At 44.9% G+C, this 24,405-nt stretch overlaps 2 protein-coding genes across 5 annotated transcripts in view; one reads left to right on the forward strand and one right to left on the reverse strand.

Annotated features, from left to right (window-relative positions):
• Positions 1-24,405, forward strand: part of Sh3d19 (SH3 domain containing 19) — a 169,984-nt gene that overhangs the window by 14,486 nt on the left and 131,093 nt on the right. The gene's annotated exons all lie outside the window — the stretch shown is intronic.
• Positions 13,419-22,748, reverse strand: Prss48 (serine protease 48). The gene is made up of 6 exons (XM_016003844.3): positions 22,571-22,748; positions 20,804-20,848; positions 20,219-20,381; positions 17,169-17,431; positions 16,342-16,508; positions 13,419-13,747 (listed from the first exon to the last, which is right to left on the reverse strand). The coding sequence occupies exons 1-6, from the start codon at positions 22,611-22,613 to the stop codon at positions 13,517-13,519; spliced, it is 912 nt and encodes a 303-aa protein (XP_015859330.2). The 5' UTR covers positions 22,614-22,748; the 3' UTR covers positions 13,419-13,516.

Genomic DNA, 24,405 nt, shown 5'->3' on the forward strand with positions numbered 1-24,405 from the left:
GCATTCAGGAGGTTGAGGCAGGAGGACCACAGAGTTTGAGGCCAACCTGGGTTAGGTCTCAAAACAAAATAAAAACAATCAAAAAACAAATTTAAAAAAACACCCACTTACCTAATGAACCCACACCGTGAGTGCAAAAGTCTCTAGCTCCCCCACTCCTCACCAAGCTATAATAAGAGTTCTGTGTAGGGCTGGAGTGAACCGTAGAGACGTTTCTGAGGATGCCCGCACTGTGGCCTGCACCAGGGGTGCTGGGGAGTCTTGAGTCCAGGAGTTCCAGGCAAGCCTTGGCAACAAAGTGACTGTTTAAAAGAACAAATGGTGGGCTGGAGAGGTGGTGTAGTGGTTAGGGGCAATTGTTGCTCTTCCAGAGAACCCAGATTCATTTCCCAGCATCCACCTGGAGGTTCACAACCACCTGTAACTCCAGCTCCAGGAGATCTCACACATCTGTCCTCTGAGGGCGCTGGACCAAGGTGTACAAACATATATACACATAATCTAAAGTCATAAAGTAAATCTATATAAAATATGTGTATAGAGGGGTCCTGAGGTAGGTAGGCCAGGTGGTTCACTGAGTAAAGATGATAGACCCGAAGCCTGAACGTCTGAGTCCAGGACCAGCATGATGGAAGGAAAGGACAGACTCCCACTTTCCTACTGACATTCACCTGAGTGTCTTGGCATGACAATCCCATGCTCACGACAGAAATAAATAAATATGTAATAAACTAAAGAAAACAAAAGATGAGTCTGTAGCTAGAGTTTTCCTGCCTTGCCCACAGTCAGGACAAATCTTTGTCACCCGCCAGTCCCACAGCCGCTCAGACCCAACCAAGTAAACACAGAGACTTATATTGCTTACAAACTGTATGGCCGTGGCAGGCTTCTTGCTAACTGTGCTTATAGCTTAAATTAATCCATTTCCATAAATCTATACCTTGCCACATGGCTGGTGGCTTGCCGGCATCTTCACATGCTGCTGGTCATGGCGGCGGCTGCAGTGTCTCTCTGCCTCAGCCTTCCGCTTCCCAGAATTCTCCTCTCTCCTTGTCCCACCTACTTCCTGCCTGGCCACTGGCCAACCAGTGTTTTATTTATTGACCAATCAGAGCAATTTGACATACAGACTGTCCCACAGCACTTCCCCTTTCTTTTTTTTAAAAGGAAGGTTTTAACTTTTACGCATCTCCAAAGTCAGCTTGGTATATTTGGGAATTTGGGCGTAGCTTCTCTTACTACTTCCTGCTGGAGGGGGGCGCTGTATCTTATGGGGACACAAAGAAAATTTTAGGATCATGGAGTAGTCCGTGAGACCGTATTGTCTGAGCCAGTTGCCTTGAAACGATTCTGGATGTTGGATCATCTGGGCCATGGTGTCATCAGAGACCTTTCAGGTGGTCTTGGCTGGTCAAACCTGATGTATCTTAATCTGGAACAAATCCATAGCCTCTGGCTTTCTGTAGAAACAAAAACAGAGCCTCCTTTCCAAAGCAACATATCCTTATATCCAAATTTTGAAGTCAAGGTACCTTTAAAATACACATTTTTGCATAACTCAACAGCTTTTGCAATCAAATGTTTTTCTTCAGTTACAAATATCAAAGAGAACATAATCCAGATTCTCTGTGTGGTAGCCATCTTTACATGGCTTATTTTTTATATTACCTTGAGCCTATTGCTTAAACTGCAGCCTTTTAAGCCTGAAACGGCGCTGTGGCTGCTGGCTCCGCCCACTTCTGCTTCCCAACATGGGGGTGGTACGTTTTCCGCCAGCTCTGGGAGCCATCAACTCTCGGAAATAGTGGGTCTATGCTTCTTATCAAAGCAGCGTGTAGCCCAGAAACCTCTTTTTGTTTTGTACTAGCAAAGGCTAAATCCACCACGCAGCTTAATGTGCCACTTGCAGAGGCCTCATTCCCGCCATACTGCAGATCGAGCTCACACGCCAGGAACCCGCCAGTAACTCAAACCGGCAGCTGCTGCTCATTTGAGAGAGACAATTAGGAAGCTGTTTTTAGCTCCGTTTTAGAATCTTTTCTCAGGTTTTAGGTAGAAACTCTTGCCAACACGTTGGGCGCCATTTGTAGCTAGAGTTTTCCTGCCTTGCCCACAGTCAGGACAAATCTTTGTCACCCGCCAGTCCCACAGCCGCTCAGACCCAACCAAGTAAACACAGAGACTTACAAACTGTATGGCCGTGGCAGGCTTCTTGCTAACTGTGCTTATAGCTTAAATTAATCCATTTCCATAAATCTATACCTTGCCACGTGGCTGGTGGCTTGCCGGCATCTTCACATGCTGCTGGTCATGGCGGCGGCTGCAGTTTCTCTCCGCCTCAGCCTTCCGCTTCCCAGAATTCTCCTCTCTCCTTGTCCCACCTACTTCCTGCCTGGCCACTGGCCAACCAGTGTTTTATTTATTGACCAATCAGAGCAATTTGACATACAGACTGTCCCACAGCATGAGTCTTGGGGGCTGTAGAGACAGTTCAGTGGTCAAGTGGCTGCTCTTTCTGAAGACCTGGGCTATATCCCCAACGTCTGCATAGTGGTTCACAACTGTCTGTAACTCTAGTCCCAGGGGATCCAACAGCCACTTCTGGCTTTTGAAGGCACCAGACATGCACATGCTGCACAGACATACGCATAAAAAAAATTGAGAAACATTTTAAAAAAGGAATGTTACTTAGCCGGGCATCCAACCCTCCTTCAGACTCCCTGGGCACCTTGCTTGTCTTAGATCACAGAAAGCTCACACACCCTTTTATTGCACTTTATTTATTTATCTTATTTTTTTTCTTTGTTGCATTTTAAAACATGATTTCCCTAGAGTATCTGGCCAGGGGAACTCCATATTCTTCTTCTTTGCCAAAGTGACTAGACAATGCAACTGTACTTCCTGGCTCAGAAACAGTGGAAATTAATGCTGATAACATGGAATGAATGTTTACCCCTGGAGAGTGGGATGGAGGGGGGCCTGGAGGGTTTTACTTTATATCCCTGTACTGTTTGAGCTTCTCCCGGTGAGTGCTTATTATTTTTGAAATTTAAAGAAAGGAAAATAAATTTGAAACCCGAAGGGTGAGGATAGGTCGGTAGCAGAGCTCCAGCTTAGCTGCCAGGGACCCGGGTTTGTCTTCAATACAGAAACAACAAAGAGAAACATGAGACGTGATTGCCGGCTGCTTTTGTATACTTTGTTCGTTTTATGATATTTTTAAAATGCTATTTTTCCCTGAGATGAGTTCCTGTAAAGATAATAGCAAATGCTGTCCTGTTGATAAAAGAAATGATTGATAAACTGTCGTGCGGACGACTTTAGGACGAGAGCGTGTAATTATGTTTCCACGGCAGCTCACTTTTCAAAGCGCTGGCTAATTTATCATTTCTTCATGAGTTTGATCTCTTATGCTATTTACTTGTTTTCACAAACACTGTAATCATTTGAAAAGCAAATCCTCATTTATAATCAAACTGTTGCCTGCTTAACATAATTAAAAAACCCCAAGTATTCTCTGCTTTATTTTTTTTATGTGTATTTTGTCTTTTTCTTGTGACCCAACAGAACCTCTTCTGAGGACTAGGTTCAGGGGACATGCATTCTTTTGGTTTTTCAAGACAGGGTTTCTTTGTGTAGACCAGGCTGGCCTCAAACTCAGAGATCTGTCTACCTTTGCCTCCCCAGTGCTGGGGTTAAAGATGTGCACCACCACCTGATTGAGACACACATTCTAAATGCTGAACCTCAGTGGGCATGGTGGAGCACACCTTTAATCCCAGCACTCACAAAGCAGAAGCAGGTGGATCTCTGGGTTTGAGGCTAACCTGGTCTACAGAGTGAGTTCTAAGTCAGTCAGACTATATGATATAGAAAGATCCTTCCTCAAAAAGCAAAAGCAAAACTATACTTAATTAGATGTGCAACTTCCTACTGGCCAGCTGTCCTAGTTAGTTAGCATTAATTGTCAATCAATTGTGACAAAGTCTAGACTGGCAGGCTGGGGGGTGGAGACGTGGTAAAGAGTATCAGTTGAGTAGTAGTCTATCTGGTTGATCTGTGGCCAAGTCGCTGAGGCACGTCTTGATTGCACGTCTTGATTGATCTGGGAAGACCCACCCCTGTGGGTAGTGCCATTATCAGTGACTAGCCAGAGAGCTAGCTCCAGCCTTCCTCCATGGTTTCTGCTTCAAGCACTTGCTTGAGTTCCTGCCATGACTTCCCTCAATGATGGGCTGTGACCTGGAAGTGTAAGCCAAATAAATCACCCCTCCACACATACACACACACACACACCAGTTGTATTTGGTCAGTGTTTTATGCAGTAACAGAAAGAAAGTTAAGGGGCTGGAGAGATGGCTCAGCAGTCAGGAGCACCAACTGCTCTTCCAGAGGACCTGGGTTCAATTCCCAGCACCCATTTGGCAACTAACAACTATCTGTAACTCCAGTTTCAGGGGATCCAGCACCTTCTTCTGGCCTCTGAGGGCACTGGATACACATGGTGCACAGTATACATGCAGATAAAAATACCCATACACATAAAAAAGAAAAACAACCAAGAAAAGGAAATTAAAATATCAACTATATGATCTTGACTCACTCTTCTCAGAATCTTTACTGACAAATATGGAGGATTTGGACCTTGGCCCTAAGCTTATGACTGTTATAGATAAAGTTTTATTGGCACACAGCCACACACATTCACATGGCTATTTTGTCTTACACCTCCAAAGGAGTTGCAGTACAATCCATGTGACTGCAAGCTTGAAATACTTGCTCTCTTACCCTTTGGAGAAAAAGTTTGCTAATTCGTATCAAGTTTCCTTTCAGGCTTAAAATTCTTGGTTCTAGATTTGGACATTTAAGCCAATATCCCCACAGGCCCCTTCTTAGTAAATTACTAGAAAAATTCAACTAGAAGAGGGGGAAACACCCAAAATTATACATTATTATTTGTTAGCTACCTGAACCTGACCTATTTTGTTACTAATGCTGTGGTTAAAACAAGCTTTAAATCTCACTGTCTATTCAGCTAGAGAGGTATGCACAGGCTCACCCTGGTGCTCTTCTGGGATCCTGGCTCCTAAGAGCTATGGACAGAACTATGGTAGGAACAATAGACAGAAATCCACCTGCCAACATTAAAGCTCAGGCTCAGGGTTGCAGATGTCAGTTCTCACATTTCTTTGGCTAACCTAGCATTAACAGCACCAGGCGGCTGCACTCTCCTGTGGGAGGCCCTGCAAGCCATGGGGGCCTTGAGCAGATGGCCAGAAGAAGTAGTGACGTCTTCCGTGCCTCCTTAAAGCTTTGCTAGTTTGAAGAGACTGAAACTGTTAGCAGAAACTTGTTTTGGAATTCTTTGTCCAACACTTTTCATAAACTCCCTGCAACTAAGAAATAACTAGAAACTGGCCCAGTGAGCTTTTGGAATAGCCTGGTTTTCATAACTTGCTTGTTCAAAACCCAAAGTATAGGGTGTGTTTTTAGAAGTTGAAAGTGACACTATGAAGGATTTCGATCAGATCCATTCAGAACTACTCGGGTACTGTCCCAGGCTCTTCAAATGGATTCATGTCTTTTTCCTTGTATGGCACTCATTTGGAAGTCTCTGAAGCAAGAGTGCATTTCTCTTCCTTGTTTGTGGTCTTTATGTCAGCCCCCTCTTTCCGAATTAAAAATAGCTTCATTGAACCCTTAGGGGGATAGGATAGTTCTCCTAAAATCCAAATACTTGCCTTTGATGAGTATTTTAGTTTCCCAGTGCCAAAAATGTGTTTTTTATTATTCCAAACTCACTGGTAGAAAATATTGATCAAACAACTTCTGTCATTTCTCTCCCCCTTGACTATTGATATAGAATTTTTGATGACATTAACCAATTCTGAAGCATAAGAGTTTCGGCATCCCAGATTTCTGTTGTAAGCCGGTTTTTAAAAGCTTAGCTTTAAGAGTTGAGCACTGTTTGTTCCAGCATTTCAGAAGGAATCGTGGCACAACAGCCACGTCCTCAAGCCCAGCTCAGAGGGCCGCAGTGGGAACGCTGTGCTGCCCAGAGGTTTAAACCTTCCACGTCGGTCCCATCTGTGGAGTCTGGTTTTCTTTCAATAGCCAGAATTCGGGAAAATGATTCCTTTTCTAGGTTAGACGCTCCTTGACTTTCCCCCTCTTCAGGAGGCGGAGGTCAGGACACCGGGAAAGGCTGTTTTGCCATCACCTAGGGCTTTCTGTGCTTATAAAGGTGCTCGAATATTTTGAAAATCATAAGAAAAATACGTGAATGTGCGTTTTCTTTTTTAGTACGGTGTTGGCAGTGTAGAGAAGACAGTCCATAATTTGAAAGGATCTTTCTTATTTCTCTGCCCCTGCTCCTCCTTCTGAATTGTGGCATGTCTGCTGGGATCACTAAAGGGTCCTTCAAATTTCACCTATCTCTATTAGTCTCCTGTTGCTTTTGTAACGATTTACAAATTAAAGGCTTAAAACAACACGAAATTAAGAGTGTGTAGTTCTGGAGGTTCAAAGTCTAGAATCACTCTCACTGCACTAAAAAGAGTGTTTGGCGGGTGATATTTCTGTAGGCCCACAGATAGTCCATCGCTTTACTTTTTATTTAGAGACAGGGTTTCTCTGTGTAGCCCTCCCTTACCTGAAACTCACTCTGTAGACCAGGCTGGCCTCTGAGTCACAGTGATCCACCTGCCTCTGCCTCCACAGTGCTGGGATTAGGTGTGCACCATCATACTTTTTAGATTTTAGGAACCAAGTATATTCCTTGGCTCACGGTCCCTCGGTTCATCTCCAAAGCAACATCTTTGCTTTTCTGGCTCTACATCACGACGACGTCTTCTATGTCATGATGTGTCTCAGCGTTTCTATCGCTGTGAAGAGACACCATGACCACGGCAACTCTTACAAAGGAACACATTTAATTGTGGGGCTCACAATGTTGTAGAGGTTCAGTCCACTATCATCATGGCGAGGAACGTGGCAGTGTGCAGGCCGACGTGGTGCTGGAGGAATAGCTGAGTCCTACATCTTAAGGCAACAGGAAGTCCACTGAGACACTGGGTAGTATCCTGAGCATAAGCCCGCCCCCACAGAGACACACTTCCTCCAACAAGGCCATGCCCACTCCACCAAAGCCACACCTCCTAATAGTGCCACTCCATATGAGATTATGGGGGCCAATTACATTCAAACTACCACAGTGGCCCACAAGCATTTCTGGTCCCAGTTCTGCCTTAATGTCAATATGCCCTGTCATTACTTTGGGTTACCTACATAACCCAGGATAGTTTCCCCATTTTGTGATACCTAATCTAATTATTTATTTATTATTTATTTATTTATTTTGTTTTTCGAGACAGGGTTTCTCTGTGTAGCTTTGCACCTTTCCTGGAACTCGCTTTGGAGACCAGGCTGGCCTCGAACTCACAGAGATCCGCCTACCTCTGCCTCCCAGTGCTGGGATTAAAGACGTGCGCCACCACCGCCCAGCCAATACCTAATCTTATATGCAAACCCCTTTCACTGCGTATGAAGACATATTTACAGGTTATGGGGATTAGGACGTGGGAATCCTTGAGGGAGGCCTCACTCATTCTGTTGCCTAATTTGATAGCACGGTAAATCCATTTCTCCTCCTCCTCCCTCATTTTGTTTTTAATGGTACATTCACCATGAGACCAGTGACTGTGAGACCTGTCATTCTTAATTTCTCTCCTCTCTTTCCCATCCTCCTGTCTCGATATCACACCCACTCCTACCACTCCCAGGTCACATCCAAAGCTGATCAGACGTGGTCTTTTCACCGCCACCCAGCTCTGTCCAGATTGATCCTGTTCACTAATTTCCACTAAACACAGACTGAATATCTGAAGTATCCTGGATCCCCAGGCTGGCTCCCTGCCCCTGCCTTCCACTCTTGGGTGTTCTGAGTTAATCACAGCCCTATACTTTGTGTTTAATTAGTGGCACACACGGTACCACAGGACTAGATCTCCATCACTTTCCTGCAGCAATATGGAGCTTGAAGTGAAGTCTTACATCACAGAAGACGCTGGAGAGAATTTGTGTTGCTTAAAGATAATGATCTTGAAAGTCTTAGAGAGAAAGACAGGATTTGCATGAAAGATTTCAGTCTTTTTTGTTCATCTGGTTGAATATTTCCTCTCGATTATTGGGAATAGAGAATGAAATTAAGCTCTGGTTCTCTGAGCAACTCTTTCCCTCCCCTTCCTAAAGAAAGGGTATGTTTTAAAAAGTTGCAGATGCCTGCAGGCCAGAAGAGGGCACCAGATCTCATTGTAGATGGTTGTGAGCCACCATGTGGTGGCTGGGAATTGAACTCAGGACCTCTGGTAGAGCAGACAGTGCTCTTAACCTCTGAGCCATCTCTGCTCAGGAGGCAGAGCCAGACCTATCTCTGTGAGTTCAAGGCCAGCCTGGGCTACAGAGTGAGTTCCAGGAAAGGCGCAAAGCTACACAGAGAAACCTTATCTCTCAAAAAAAAAAAAAAAAAAAAAAAAGTTGCAGATGGCTGCTTTCTATTATGTAAATAAAGTGTGTTTTGTCAGATTTGACGGGGAGCTGGCGGTAGCATCCACAGAACAGCATCTGGAGGAGTGAAGGGTCACCATTGAAACAGTAGCAATGTGCAGGCTTCCGGTTCTGTTCTGAACTCTTTCTGTAATGCATGTGGGAGGACAACTGGATGGCTTAATGGAATCGAGGGGAAAACTAGGTCATTACTTGAAGCAGTCTACTTGCTACCAAGAAAAAAAACCTGGATATCACTAACTATACACTCTCCCCCTCCCACTTTTCGGGGAGGAAAATTGTTGTTTACTAGATTTTCAGCGATTTTTATTTATTAAAATCCTACCTTAATTAAAATTTCTTGAGACATCTGAAAATGAAGGGTAACAAATATGAAAATGAGACATTCCAAGAAGTAACATATTCTGCAAATTAAAATTGATTTTAAATCAGAAGTCCTGTGCTGAGCCCTCCCAGAGCGGAGAATAAAGATGCCCTTGTTTATCCCTCCTTCAGTCTGCCAGTGTGGTGGTGCTGACTGCATTAGATGCCTGTAACTGCTTGACATTTTAGTTTTGTGAATACAAATATCTATTGATTTTTCCCCCTCAGTAATGTATTAGCAAGTTCCATACCCCATGTCTTGGGTTATGCTTTCCATTTTGTGTTTTAGCAACTGAAACAGAAAATGTATATAATTACTTTGCGTCTTGTTTTGAAATGCAATCACAAGTATTATTCAGATGTTTAGAGAGCTCCAAGTATATCACAGACAAGTCGATACTGACGTGAAGCAGGAGATAAACTTCCCTGTTCGTTTTTAGAATGTGGCATTAATGAGGTATAACTCAGAGGCCCTGCGATTTATCCATCGACTGTTAATTTTTCTTCGCTGGTGCTGGGGGTAGGATCCAGGGCTTTGCTTATCATGGCAAGTGTTCTACCACTGAGCCACACCCCAAGCCCTAAAAAACCAAATTAAAAAAACCATTCCCTATGGTGCTTTGAATGTATTCTGTCGGTGTTCTTCGCTTCCTTTTCTAAGCAGGAGACAGAAATAAGTGCATTGAGATGTACAAAAGAAGGGTATTTTAGGTACGGAGGGCAGACACAATAAGGCCACGAGGTGGAAACAGGCTGGAGGATCAAGAACTTGCTCTGGGTGTCTTAGTGGTGGATTTTAATTCAGTGTAAGAAGCATGCTGGGGCTTTCTCAGGTCACCATGGTAAACGGGCAGCTATAAGGGCAGCGCAGACCAGAAGCAGGAAAGGAAGAAAAACAACACGTTACTCTTACCTGACGCTTTGGTCTGATTTTTCTCCATCAGACTTTCTTGTACATGGCTTCAGTGTGTTTCTTTTGAGTTTCATGTTGCTCCTTCACCAGGCTGTAAATTCCTTCAAGGCAGGCTTAGAGTATCGCAGGTTGGGCTGTTGATTTGGTGCCCATTACGTGGTGGGCGCTCGATACTGTTAAATGCACAGGTGCACACTCTTGACTCGCTCCAGACTTCCTCGGGGGAAGAATCTGCTATGTTGTCCGTGACCGAGTCTGTCTCTTAGGCAAGACACCTGGCGGCTGTCCAGTCAGGTTCTCATTCCTGCTCCGTCCTATCAAGTGGCAGGGTCCTCCTGATAGACTTCTTTCCGCGTGGACCCAGCACCCGCTAAAGGTTTACGTTTTGGTTCCTGGTTTATGAGAAAATTTTGCCAGATCCTATGCTGGGGGCGGCGGCGGCGGCGGCGGCGGCGGCGGCGGCGGCGGCGAGGGGTTGGGGGGGTAAGTTGCTTCCCATTTTGAGAAAGCATTATTTTGATGGTCTCGACCCAAGTCCTTTTTGCCCTGTGACTCTGGCTCACACCTGCACTTTCTATTCCGCCCTGGTCCTCGGTGGTAGTCTAGCTTTCCTGTTTCCTTCTCCCTCAGCTGTGTGATCCAGAGCGGCCTTAGCTTCTGTTCTTGCATCTAATAAGTATTTAGCCCCCCTGCTTTTAGTAATCTCCCCTTTCTGTTTGTTATGGCCGGGCAGGAGGAGCATCATCTCCTCCTTTCATCCTTTTATTTAATTAGTATCTGGAAACCTGAGTGTAAGAATTCTATGGGGGGCGGTGGTGGCGCATGCCTTTAATCCCAGCACTCGGGAGGCAGAGGCAGGCGGATCTCTGTGAGTTCGAGGCCAGCCTGGTCTCCAAAGCGAGTTCCAGGAAAGGCACAAAGCTACACAGAGAAACCCTGTCTCGAAAAACCAAACAAACAAACAAACAAAAAAAAAAAAAAAAAAAAAAAAGGTTTAAGATTTTGGCCGGGCGTTGGTGGCGCACGCCTTTAATCCCAGCACTCGGGAGGCAGAGCCAGGCGGATCTCTGTGAGTTCGAGGCCAGCCTGGGCTACCAAGTGAGCTCCAGGAAAGGCGCAAAGCTACACAGAGAAACCCTGTCTCGAAAAAACCAAAAAAAAAAAAAAAAAAAAAAAAAAAAAAAAAAGAATTCTATGGGATTCTGGGTTGTCTCAGGAGACAAAATACTCAAGTTCTCACAGTGTAGCTGGGGATGACAAAAATCAGTCGGGTGGTTTTTATTCTTCCTTTCATTCAGATGGTTAGCATGGCTGGGATACAGTTGTAGATGAAAACGAAAATTCTTACGCTCCTTCCTTCCATTTTGATAAGACAGATACAATAATTATACAGCTACATAATCAAACGTTAGGTAAGTGCTGTGTTGAGTTCTGTGAAGGAGGGCTCCATCGTGCTGTGTAAATGTTTATTATAAAGATCTGCTCTGGCCAGGAGAGCCAGCCAACACAGCTTCTTTCAGAAAAGTGAGGGGTAGCTTGAGATTGAAAGTCATGGTAAGAACTCACCAAGCAAGGCAGCCAGGAGGAGGAATAGAAGATGCAAAAGTCTGTGCTGAGGGGCGTGTGGAGCAGCTGAGGAAGGCTGGGCATCCACAGGAGGTAGAGTGACATCAGAGGAGGCTGGAACCTCCTAGGGCCGGGTTTGAGGGCTCTGGACCGTGTGAAGGACTTTTCTCTTATACTGAACAAGATGCCTTCAGTGTGCTGTGAGCAGGAGAAATAGGGAAGCAGGTATTAAAAGTATTTTTTTTTTCTTTTAAAATTACCAGTGTGAATGCTATGGAGAGTCGGGAGTTGGGTATAAAGTTACAGCTTGGGAAAGGACATGGAAACACCAGTTAGGACACTGTAGTGGCAGGTCCAAAGTAAGATTCACAGTTAGCAGAGTCCTCAGAATGTTTAAGCTGTGTTCATCTGTTTGGTGTATGGGAGCTGAGTGCATGTGCTGTGTGTATATATGGGAGTTGGCCCTTGCCTTCTACCTTGTGGGCCCCAAGGATTGAACTCAGGTCGTCAGGCCTGGTGGCAAGTGTTCCTACTGCCAAGCCATCCTGCTGGCTCAGATCTTAAGTTTCCAAGTCCACCCTCACGGTCCTGCTGCTTCTTTTTCTCATTTTAGACATTGTCCCTATAGCTTACACCAGCCTTGAACTCCTGCCTTAGCCTCCTAAGAACTGGGATTATAAGCATGTGCCATGCCTGGCTTTCATACTCACTCCTCTTTAATGTATTTATTTATAAAAAAAATTATTTTTGAAAGTTGATTTATTATAAAAGGCATAGATACAATAAACAAATTAAATGAGAAATAAAGGATGGCTCAAAGGTGTATAAATGAAATTATACCAGAAAAATCAAGTGCTGTGGAATAATCCTTTTGTACACTGTGAAGATTTGTCATTGTGATTGGTTTAATAAAGAAGTTGACTGGCCAGTAGCTGGACAGGATATAGTTAGATGGGAAAGCCAAACTGAGAATGCTGGGAAGGAGAAGGGGGGAGTCAGGAGACACTAGCCAGCCCCCAAGGAAGCAGGACATGGAGAAAATGAGCTAACACACATGAGCTACGTGGCAAAGCATAGATAAGAAATGTGGGTTAATTTAAATGTAAGAGTTAGCTAGTAACAAGCCTGGGCTATTGGCTGAACATTTATAATTCATATTAAGCCTCTGTGTGGTTACTTGAGAATGGCTGGCAGGACAGAAGCCTCAGCCTACAATCAAAGAGAAAGATAATGACTGTGGTCCATTCAGAACGAAGCTCTGAGCTCCTGCAGTCTAAAGGCAGAGGCTCTTTTCCTTGGTCTGAACATTTGAAGGCCTTTATTATAAAGCAGACATTATGGGACCTTGGTAGGAGAAGATTGTTCACCTGAGGCCTCAGGGCTTGGACTCATAGCGTTCATCTATTTAGTTGATTGATCTATGTTTTTTGGAAAGGGTCTTGCTTTGTAACCCAGATTTGCCTCAAACTCATGGTGTAGCACAGGCTAGCCCCAGACTTGCAGTCCTCTGCTTTCCAGGTGCTGTGATTAGAGACTGTGCTGCCAAACCTAACAACATTTGCAGTAGTAAACCACACAGGCATTTTAAAAGAGCAAAGCTGCTTATACGCACTCCTTGTTACAGATGGAGGGATAGAAGAGGGTTAGAAGGGAAGCAAAGGATAATAGAGGAGGCAAAAAATACAGAGTAGGTAAGAAATCCCTGATGCAGGTAAGGTTCACAATAGACCCTTTCTAGAGTTCCCTGAACAACCCTCCCTTACATCATTTTGATTGTCTAGTAGTTATTTAACTCAGATCCACAAATATTTATTCATAGAAAGAATCCTTCCTCCCTCATAACATACATTATTCTGGGATAAAAATAAAAAAAAAAAATAACCATGCAGAGAAGTGGTAGCCTTGTTTATTAGCTGTTTGCATTCCAACCAATAAAACATGAGGAAATCAAGAACCTTGAAAACAAAATCATGAAGCTAGTCATCCAGGAATCTCAGTGACTCTCTTATGATTCCTCTGCCCAAGGCTTTATTCTCCACACATCCCATCCCATTAGCTCCTCAGCAGCATCAGCTCTATATACTGTTGGTATCATGTTAGAGCCAAGGCTCAGGAGGATCCCAGGAGGGCCAGAGAAAGTAGGGAACAAGAAGTCACGTAAGTACAGTCACCACCCAAGCCCCCAGCTCTCGAGATAATGGTCTTGATCCATTTTTGATAGTAGGTCACGTTGGCGTAGACTCCAGGAAGATTTTTGCCACATTCCAAACCCCAGCTCACCACACCTATCTGGGTCCAGACACCATCAGTGTGACATGAAAGAGGACCTCCAGAATCGCCCTAAGGGAGACAGAAAGGCCAGAGCTCAGCAGTGAGAAGGCCTGGGGGGTCGGGAGGGGACTGTTATCAGTCGGGAAGGGATGGAGAGTTCTTCAGAGCCGGACCTGGACTGAGCTTCGCAGCTGCCAGGGAGTTGGACTTCCCACTGCTTCAGGGAGAGCTCACGGGAGTTCTGGAATCACAGAATGTGAAATTGGCAGGGACCTTGGAAAAATACATCGGTCCTTTCTAAATATTCATCTGACTAACCATGAAAAAGCAAAGGAAAATTAATGGGACGTTTCTCATTAAGGTTTTCACTACAGAGCAAGACTTACTCTGTGTAATATACTACTCCTGTTTTTCCATGGCTTCTTGTTGTCTTTTTAGTGTTAAATGTTCATTTCTTCTATGGAATGAAATGACAGTCATTAGTAATTTGGTCCCTGTTTCTCTGTTTTGTAACAGCTTTAAGATATCATGCTGTCCACAGCTCACCATGTGTGTCTGGTCTTACGCTCGGCCACACTGTTTTGATTCCTGTCACTTTGTAGAAAGCTTGGGAATCAAAGTTTGAGTCTTCTAACTCTGTTCTTCTTTTTCAAGACTGTTTATGGCCACTTGAATTTCTATATGAGTTTTAGGATCAGCTTATTAACTTCTCAGTCTAGCTATCTCTTTTTCCAATTTTATTTTAAAACAAAGTTTGGCTTTTGTTGACTTTTTATTGTCTTTCTGTTCTCTGCTTCAGTAAATAAAATCCTTATTTTCTTTGTTCTTTTCCCAGGTCTAGTTTGCTCCCCAACCCCCAGTACTGTGCCCTCTTCCCCCTTCCAGCTCCCCCCTCTCCCCTTCCCCTCCCCCTTCCCCCTCCCCCTTTCCCTCTCTTTAGTGGCCATCTTTCTCCCTTGTTCCCTTCCTTCCCGGTTTCCTCCTCAATGCTCAAATTGAAACCATGGCCCTGAAACGACTGCACTGTGTCCAGCCTCCTTCCCCAGTATCTTAAAATAGAGATTAGGTTTTTCACTTGAGATACTCTTGTTTATAGAACTGACATTTACAACTGAGTTTCTCTAACCACTGCTTAAGCTCCACCCATAAGATGTATCTTTTTTTGTTTGGTTGGTTTTTGTTTTTGTTTTTTTCGAGACAGGGTTTCTCTGTGTAGTTTTGGTGCCTGTCCTGGATCTCGCTCTGTAGACCAGGCTGGCCTCGAACTCACAGAGATCCGCCTGGCTCTGCATCCTGAGTGTTGGGATTAAAGGCGTGCACCACCACTGCCAGGTGTTATTACATTTTTTAAGAGTTATAATTTTTCATAAATATACTGAGGTAAACACAATTTTCATCTTTTTAATACTATTTCATCACATACTTTTCAAATGTCATTCTCCTGATCAACTGTCAGCCATCAAGGTTTGTGGGTATTACTCAATGGTAGAGACTTGTCTAGCATCCGTGAGGCCTTGGGTTTGACTCCCAGCACCATAAAAACAACCAACCAACCCAGCCACTGCTTGGACCTTCATCCCAGTCAAGTATGTGCTGTATTGCCCTGGTGAATCCAGGCTGCCGGCTTGCAGTGTCTCTCTCTCTGTCTCTCTCTCTCTCTCTCTGTCTCTCTCTCTCTCTCTCTCTCTCTCTCTCTCTCTCTCTCTCTCCCCTCCCTCCCCCTCCCTCTCTCTTCCTCCCTCCCTCCTTTCCCTCCCTCCCTCTATCCTTTGCCCTTCACTTTTTAACTGCCTGTGGTAGCTCTGAGCTCTGTCCCCGGACCTCAAGTCATCAAGACAATGGGCTTCTATTGAAGTTCAAGCTACCAGATAAGCTAAGGATGTTTTTGTTTTGTTTTTAATGTGCACAACTCCCACATCTCAGGCTCAGGGAACTTATGGAAGAAAGAGCAGAAGGATTATTTAAAAGCCAAGGGTTCCAGGAGTTTGCTGAGAGACTATGTCTCCTAGTAACATCAGAAGCTACACAGGGTCTCACTAACATGACTGCCCAAATGCGAGCTGAACAAAGACAACAGACATGTCAGAGTGGACAGGGAAAAGCCCATGAGGCCTCCTCAGCCCTACACAAAGACTGTAGGCAACTAAGGAATGCTGGGGCAGAGATATGGTCTTCCCCAGGAAAGAGCGTACCAATTGGTTATCTAACACCAAATGGTCAGCCCTAAAAACATACATGCAAGTAACATTATATAGACGGAGCAGGTTATAGTTATCTATTTAGGAGTGTGTGTGTGTGTGTGTGTGTGTGTGTGTGTGTGTGTGTATACACATATGTAACAACCATGAAATGAAGATGGAGGCTGTGCATTTAAAAGAGGTCAAGGAGGAGGCACATTGGAGGGTTTAGAGGGAAGAAGTGAAAGGGGGAAATGTTGTAATCATAATCTCAAAAATAAAGTAAAATAAATTGAAATATTGATATAGGTCATTTGATTTGTCCAGCATAGCTCAAGAATTACTGTCAGGACCATCATGGCTTTGGTCATAATTTACTGTTAATAACAGATAAAAACCACTTAGAGCCACAGTAAGATCTCCTGGAAGGAAGGAAGGAAGGAAGGAAGGAAGGTGCACAGGAGTGCCTCAAGAGCAAACACTAACCTTGCAGCTGTCCTTCTCATCCCGAATATCGCCAGCACAGAGTGCATCCTCCTTGATGACCCGCTCCAGTTCTGGGATGAAAGTGCCGATTGGGTTGTACAGTTTTTCGCAGGCCTCTCTGGTAACCAGGGGTACTTCAACTTCTTGGAGGGTAGAGGGGTATTGACCTGCAGAGGAAGACAGGAATGTAAGATTGTAACAACCTGGAAAGTGGACAGGGCCACAGTCAGAATCAGCCACCTTCCAGCCACCTTCCTTGCTATGGAGAGGTCTGAGAAAGTGTAGATAATATAAATTATTCTAAAATTGTTCTCCTCCTCATTTTTATGCTTCCAGATGAATTCCTGTCATATCTCTACTTCATTCTGGAACAGTGTTAACACGCATTTTATAAACAAATTAATATACACACACCACCACCACCAACAACAACAAAACCTAGACTCTCCAAACATTGAGTCGTGTTTAGTAGTCTCTGAAGGAGAGGTAATTCTGTGTTTAAATTGTTAATATTTGCTCTGTCAGTTCTAGTCAGACTCTGGGCACGATATAAAAGTAAACAAACAGGTAAATGTCAAAAGGATATTTTATTTGAAGACTTGTAGATTGCTTTGATCTAGTTGAAAAATATTAGCTAGAACCAGGTATGGTGGCATATACCTATAATTCCAGGAGATAAGGGAGCATGAGTTCAAGACTAACTTTGGCTACTGGGCAAGTTTAAGGCCTGCCTGGGCTACACAAAAAAACCTGTCTTAACTAACTAACTAACTAACTAACTAACTAACTAATCAATCAATCCCTCTCTCCACCCGTCTCTCCCATACCTTCCTTATTTTGTCCCCATCCAGTCACCCAGCAAGAAGCTGGGAGTGTGTGCTGCTTTGAGGCATTGGGCAAGCAAATGGGCAGAATGACATCTGTGAAGGTGACCTGGGAAGACAGTCTCAGCAGGGCAATGTCTCCGTCTAAAAGACCGTCCCGTTTGGGGTAGATGACGATTCTGGACACATAGTATTCCTTGCCTTTACTTGAGTAGTTTACATCCGTGGAGCCAAGCCACACAGTGTAGAAAAGAGCATACAAAGTCCTAAGAGGAAATGATGGGAGAGAATAATGAAAGCAATGTGCTGGCCTACAGCGGATCAGAACAAGCTGCCCAACTACAGCCCAAAGTCTCTGACCAAGAAAGGATGACACCACCAGGGCTCAGTTAATCTTGAGCTGAGATTAGTTTGTCCTTTCTCTGTCCTTTTCCAGTCTCCTGGCTTCTCTTCTTATAGGCGGGTGGCCAGAATTTGCCCTATATATTCTCCTGGTTTCCCCCACTTAACCTCTTCCATTCTCCATGGTTGAGTGCGTGCGTGCGTGCGTGCGTGCGTGCGTGCGTGCGTGTGGGGGGCGTATATGAGTCTATGTATGTGTGTGTGTGTGTGTGTGTGTGTGTGTGTGTGTGGTGTGGTGTGTATGTATGTGTATGAGTGTGTGTGTATGTGTGTGTGTGTGTGAGTGTGTGTGTGAGTGTGTGTGAGTGTGTGTGTGTGTGTGTGTGTGTGTGTGTGTGTGTGTGTGTGTGTCAGGTAGTCTCCTAAGATGTACAAAATAAATAACTTCAGTTCTTGGCAGAATGCTCGCAGGCCACACTATGCATAGGCAGTCTGTCACTTTCAGCTCTTTCAGATAATAATTTCCCTGGTACTTTTAAGAAATGCTGGGACTGGAGAGATGGCTCAGCGGTTAAGAACACTGACTGCTCTTCCAAAGGTCCTGAGTTCAATTTCCAGCAACCACATGGTGGCTCACAACCATCTGTAATGAGATCTGGTGCCCTCTTCTGGCCTGCAGATATACATGCAGACAGAACACCGTATACATAATAAATAAATCTTAAAAGAAACACTTTCTTGACACCCTCCCACCCACCCCACACGTTTTTGGATTTTGAGTTCCTAACACAGAGGGTAAGCCCTGAGCTTTCTTACACATCTCACTGTTCAGCCTTGTCATGCTTACTTTTCTGTAACTTGACACAGCTGACATTATCTGGGGAGAGGATTCTCAACTGAGAAAATGCCTCCATCTGATTGGTCTGTCTCAATCAGATAGGTGAGTCTGGGGCATTTTCTCAGCTGACCCCAGGGCAGGGCTTGGTGGTATAAGAAAGGAGGCTGAGCAGGCGCTGGGGACAAGCCAGTGAGCAGGGTTCCTCCTTGGTGTCTGCCTCGGTTGCTGCCTTGAGTTCCTGTCCTTCCTGTCTTTACTTCGTGATGGAGAACAACTGTAAGTTGAGACCAGCCCTTCCCCACTGGGTTGATTTGGGCCGTGGACTTCATTACAACCGTAGAAAACCGTGAAGCTTCTGTCCATGCCTGGTTTTCACCCCCTCTTCCTACCGGTCAGGTCAGTGTTCTCTTGTCCCCTTGTAGCCTCCTGGACTGCGGCTTAGACTGTAGCTTGTGATTGCATGTCTCATAAAACCCTTGGCTTTTCCTGAGGTTAATAACATCCTCTCATTTTGTTTTCTTTTTTCTTTCTTTCTTTTCTTTCTTTCTTTCTTTTTTTTTTTCTGTGACAGGGTTTCTCTGTGTAGCCCTGGCTGTCCTGGAACTCACTTGGTAGCCCAGGCTGGCCTGGAACTCACAGAGATCCACCTGGCTCTGCCTCCCGAGTGCTGGGATTAAAGGCGTGCACCACCACCACCCAGCTCATTTTGTTTTCTTTTTTTTTTTTTTTTATTTTTTAATTAATTTTATTTTATGTACATTCATGTGAAGGTGTCAGATCCTCTGGAACTGGAGTTACAAACAGTTGTGAGCTGACATGTGGGTACTGGGAATTGAACTCAGGACCTCTGGAAGAGCAGCCAGTGCTCTCAACCACTGAGCCAACTCTCCAGCCCCTCATTTTGTTTTCTTAATGCCCATCACAGATTCATCGTTTTGTCCCCAAGCTCTCTGCTAGAAATACAAACTTCTCAGTACGTCCAGGCAGTACTGTCGGGCAATGTTACCACCCCCACCCTGCTTCTCTGGCCCTTGGCCTTCTTGTCCTGGTCTGCTCCCCCTGCTTCATCTTGAACTTACCTTTACAATATTTATGATTTTCTTGAGAATCCTCTTGTACCATTTTGTCTAGATCCGTGTTTCCCTGTTCCTCCCTGCCCAGACGTGTGAGTGGTAATGTTTTTGCGGCTCTCAGTATTTGTAAATGTCTGTTTATACCCTATTGATTCATGGTTTGTATATGGGTAGAATATACAATTCTGGGCAAGGAAGAAACTCTCCCTCAGCATTTTGAAGTCACTGTACCATTTTCCTGAGTTTTCACAGTTGTTCATGAAAAAGCGTGTTATTTTGACTTCTATGCATCTTAGTTATCCGTTGTTGCCCAATTAGTTACGACAATGTTTTGTGATGTAAATGAAAACATGTTTGTGTCTCGGATTCTTTGAGTCGGGGATCAGGTGTGGCCTAACTAGCGCCTCCATCTCAGGGTCACTGCAGTCATCTCAGGGCTCGGCTGGGGGAGAGTGTTTCCAGCTCACTTATATTGAGTTGGAGTCCTCGGGAGGATCCAGTTTCGCATAGTGCTCACCACATGACAACTTGCTTTCACACAATGGCTCTGAGAAAGCTCAGGTTCTTTTTGAGACCCAAAAGCTCAAGACAAACCCCTGGACTAGTATTTCAGAAGTGAGCTAGCACAGTGGAAGGGAATTGTCTACACCCCGTCCCCTGGTTGTGTTCGTTCCGGGATGACACAGTCTTCTCTGCTGCCCTGCTGATCCTAACACTTGTGCTAGCCTATTGGTTCCCATGATGCCATTCAACCATTTCCGGAAGAGCCGTCTGTGTGCCAGCTCCCGGCTACAACTCACGTTTTTACGCAGTGTGCTGCCGTCAGTACCCAGCGGTCGCTGATGAGGGAACCTCCACAAATGTGGGTCTGGTCAACCTGCAGGCTGACCTGCCAAGGCCAGCGCCCCAAAGCAGCAGCCTGGCCACCCACAATACGTCCATGGTATACAGGTCGTCCACACACTAGACAAAGAAGAGAAGGAACTGTGCAGACTAGGAGTTCTGTTCAGCCTCTGGTCTCCATTTTATCATTGTCCCCAAACTCCCATCTCATCCTTTTTTAGGATTGAAGCCTTCCCTAAGACTCAAGCTTCCCAATTCCAGGTTTTGGTTTTTTTTTCTTCAAGTTACTTATTTGTGCACTTTATGTATATGGGTGTTTTCCTCTGCATGTACATCTGCACATCAGAGGAGGGCATCGGATCCCATGGGACTACAGTTATGGATGGTTGTGAGCCACCACATAGGTGCTGGGAATTGAACGCAGGTCCTCTGGAAGAGCAGCCAGTGTTCTTAACCACTGAGCCATCTCTCCAGCCACCCCTACCCCCAATTCTAGTTTCAAACCCAGCAGTCCCAAGCCAGGGGGGAGACTACTTACTCACCTGATTGCAAATTTTTCTTTTTGGCAAAAGAGTATTGGCAAGACCCTACAGAAAACACACCACATCATTATTGCATAGTAACACATCTTATATTTAAGCTCACTGAACAGAAAGCTTTCCAGACTGGTGGTAAAGCTAAAATTTACAAATATCTACCAGTTACTGGGGCTCTTGATAATTTTAGACCTACCTGCCTATAGCAACCGAAGTTTACCTTTTACTTGATGATTCAGGGTCATTGTCAGGAAAATCAAGTATGTTCAGTTGTAATACAGTGATGCCCTGGGATGCTTTTGAGCTTTATAGGCTGTTCATTTTTATGGTTTTTTTTTTTTAACTGAATTGTCCTTTTACAATATTTATGTATCTTTTTTGCTACCTCTTACGTCTTTGCTACTGACGGTATAGCCTTCTTTTAATCAATTGTAGACCAGAGAAATAACAAGTTATTTATTATACCAGAAGTGCCTCCACTTTCCTCTGCCTGACATGGAGTTTCCCAGGGCCTGGGCCTCATTTAACTTGCTCATTTCCATGAAGACTTCCTCCCTATAGGGAGTGAAGGAAGCCATGAGTGAATAAAGTCCTGAGTGAATGCATGCTGTTGACATGGGCAAGGTCCATGTCAAGGACCCTAGCCTCAGACCTGTGGGGAAATGCCAAAGCCCCTCCACCTCAGCCGAGGGGTGAGGCTCAGAGGGAAGAGCCTTCCCTTGGTTCATGTGTGGATGTTGACAGTGTGGGCAGAAAATGTCCACTGTAGCTTCCTCCCACTAATTTGTATGGCTTGAAGAATGCTTCCCAATAAACACTGCTCCTAGGAAATCAGCTAAACATGCCTCCTCCATCCAGCTTCATACCATACACCTTGCCTCTTATGTTTATCTATATGTAATAACCCCGCCTCTTTGTTTATCTGTATTAATAACCCCGCCTCTTTGTTTATCTGTATGTAATAACCCCGCCTTCTTGTTCAGCTATATGTAATAACCCCGCCTCTTTGTTTATCTGTATGTGATAACCCCGCCTCTTTGTTTATCTGTATTAATGAGCCCACCTCTTATGTTTATCTGTATGTAATAACCCCGCCTCTTTGTTCAGCTGTACATAATAAACATGCTGCAGTTCTCCATCAGAGAGCCCACACAACCCCAGCTTTTCTGTGTGTCTGTGTCTGTGTGTCTGTCGTTTCCTCATTCCCTCATGGCCCTGGCTGGGGAATCCCTGGAGCAAAGCAGGGTTGGAACATGTTAGCCAAGTGCTCTGCTATCACCCAGTCTCTTTCCAGTGTCTGCTCAAATTAGCCTGTTAAAAATTACAGCATAGCTCTTCTTGTTGTTGTTGTTGTTGTTACTTCGTTTGTTTGATGTAGGCTAGGTTGGCCTAGAACTCCTGATTGTAGCACAGTCTGACCTCAAACATGTGATCCTCTTGCCTCAGCCCTCCTGACTGTTGGGATTACAGGCCTGTCTGGTCCCTGAACCTTAGGTGCCCCTTTCCTTCCATAACATTTACTGCCCATTAATATGCTTTATAATTTACATTTTTTTAATACGTGCACTGACTGTAAGTCTCATGAAGACAAGGACTTTTGTTTACTGCTTTATCTAACCAGGGACGACATTAAAACGGTGGCGTGTATGCAATAATCTCGCAGGAGTTTCTTACATGATGCCACTCACAAGCAGCATCCTTGTTACCATATGATGCCTTCTTGAGTCCAGTGCTTCTGTTTCCCCGCTTCTTGGCCCTGCCCCTGGGGCTCACCTAGCAAAAGCAGCAGCAGGACCACGGGGACGGCAGGGCCCATGCCTTGGTCCTCCGGTGCAACACTTCCTGCTTCCCTGCTCCGGGCCCCAGGCGGAAGTGGGGTGAGGAGTAGCCAGGTAACAGGCTGGACCAGCTTCTCCCTTCAGACGGAGCGCTCAGCTTCTTCCCCCTCGCCTCAGCCAGACCGCAAGGGATCAGATTTAAGCAGAGCTCCTGCAGGCCCCTGCAGCGCCCCCTACTGTCACGGGGGAGCCCAATGTGTGGAGTTTTTGCCTGAGTGGAGTAGCACACTAAGGGTCCTGGGAAGGATTCAAGTTTTGTCTGTCCGTAGCAAGAAGGTGGAAAGGTACAGGATTCGAGGATGAGTCAAAGATAAGAATGGGAAAGAGGAAATTAACCCACTGTCTGAGTTAAATCCATTTGTTTTTTTACGAATCAGCTTTACAAATGAAGTATAAGACGATGATCTAGGGGTTGGGGATTTAGCTCAGTGGTAGAACGCTTGCCTAGCAAGTACACAAGGCCCTGGGTGGGTGGGTTTGGTCCTCAGCTCTGGGGGGAAAAAAAAAAGACAATGATCTGTGGTAGGACAATTATTGTCGCGTGGTCTCAGGTTAATACCTAGGGTGTGCGTGGAAAAGCCAGGAGCAGAGTGCGACAAGGACATCTGGAGCAAACCTAGGGCAGACCTGAAGACCAGGGCTGGGAGGACTTGGAGGCACGCTAGCTTGAGAGCCAGGAGCAGGATGGTTGAGTGTCTCCACTCAGATCCCTGGCCAGTCATACACTAAAATGGCTCAACTGCATCCCGGGCCACCCACCCAAGAGCTTCCTTGTGGTCTGTTGAATTCCTAAGAGGCTTTATTTGGCAGAGGATCTGCTCCTGCCAGGACTTAGGTTCTCATGGCTGTGGATCAATTCTCTTTGAAGTAGGTCTCCCTATATAAAAAGAGGAGGGCGGGGCGGGATACAGAAATGGTCAGAGCAGGCCAGCTGTTTTTTAGTGAAGTTGCTCTCAGCCTGACTCCCCCTGTTGTCATGAAGTGTGTGTGTGTGTGTGTGTGTGTGTGTGTGTGTGTGTGTGTGTCTAAGACAGAGTCCCAGGTCAGCCTGAGAAATGTGATCTTCCCAAGAGTTAGTAGCTTTTCCGACCTGTACCAGCCTACTTCTTTATTTAAATAATTATAGTTTAAAGACATTTTAAGAAGTGAACATTTGAAAAAAACCCATATCTCCATGTATTTGTTTACTGACGGCCCCACTACATTTTTTCTGGGCTTATGCTTTTCAGATCCACTTGTCTTCGGTGGTATCTGCCAGATAAAGCGCCATCTCTACAGTTAACTTACTAGCGTCCCAGGCTTTCTTGGGTTCTTCACATCCTCTGTTTTTGAGCTTTACACATTCGAGCTGGCTTTGTGCCAGTTGCCGTGATTTTTATCATTGTATAATTTATGGCTTCCTGCTTTTCATCTTATTTTTTTTTTTTCTGAAGAAGAAGAAAAAAAGCCACTTATTTTAATCACAACCACCCTTGTGGGTATTTCCAATAATTTATGATGTTCACAGACAATTTTATCTGTGAAGGTAGCTTTTAAAAAAGGCTTAGGGAGCCGGGAATAGCTCCACAGCAGAGTGTTTGCCTAGCATCCACAAGGCCCTGGGTTCTTCCCCAAGCACTGCAAACAGGAAAGCGAAAAGTCACATCTTTGTCTGGCATTTGTCTCTGGAGTCGTGTCTGGAACAGGTAGTTAGTTTCTCCTGGTTTTGCCACGATCCTTGGGCTCTGCCCGGGCCTCTGATTTGTCTAGACTAAAGGCTTGCGCAGACAC

This window comes from Peromyscus maniculatus, chromosome 6 (genome assembly GCF_049852395.1).
Source record: "Peromyscus maniculatus bairdii isolate BWxNUB_F1_BW_parent chromosome 6, HU_Pman_BW_mat_3.1, whole genome shotgun sequence".
Taxonomy (NCBI): Eukaryota; Metazoa; Chordata; class Mammalia; order Rodentia; family Cricetidae; genus Peromyscus; species Peromyscus maniculatus.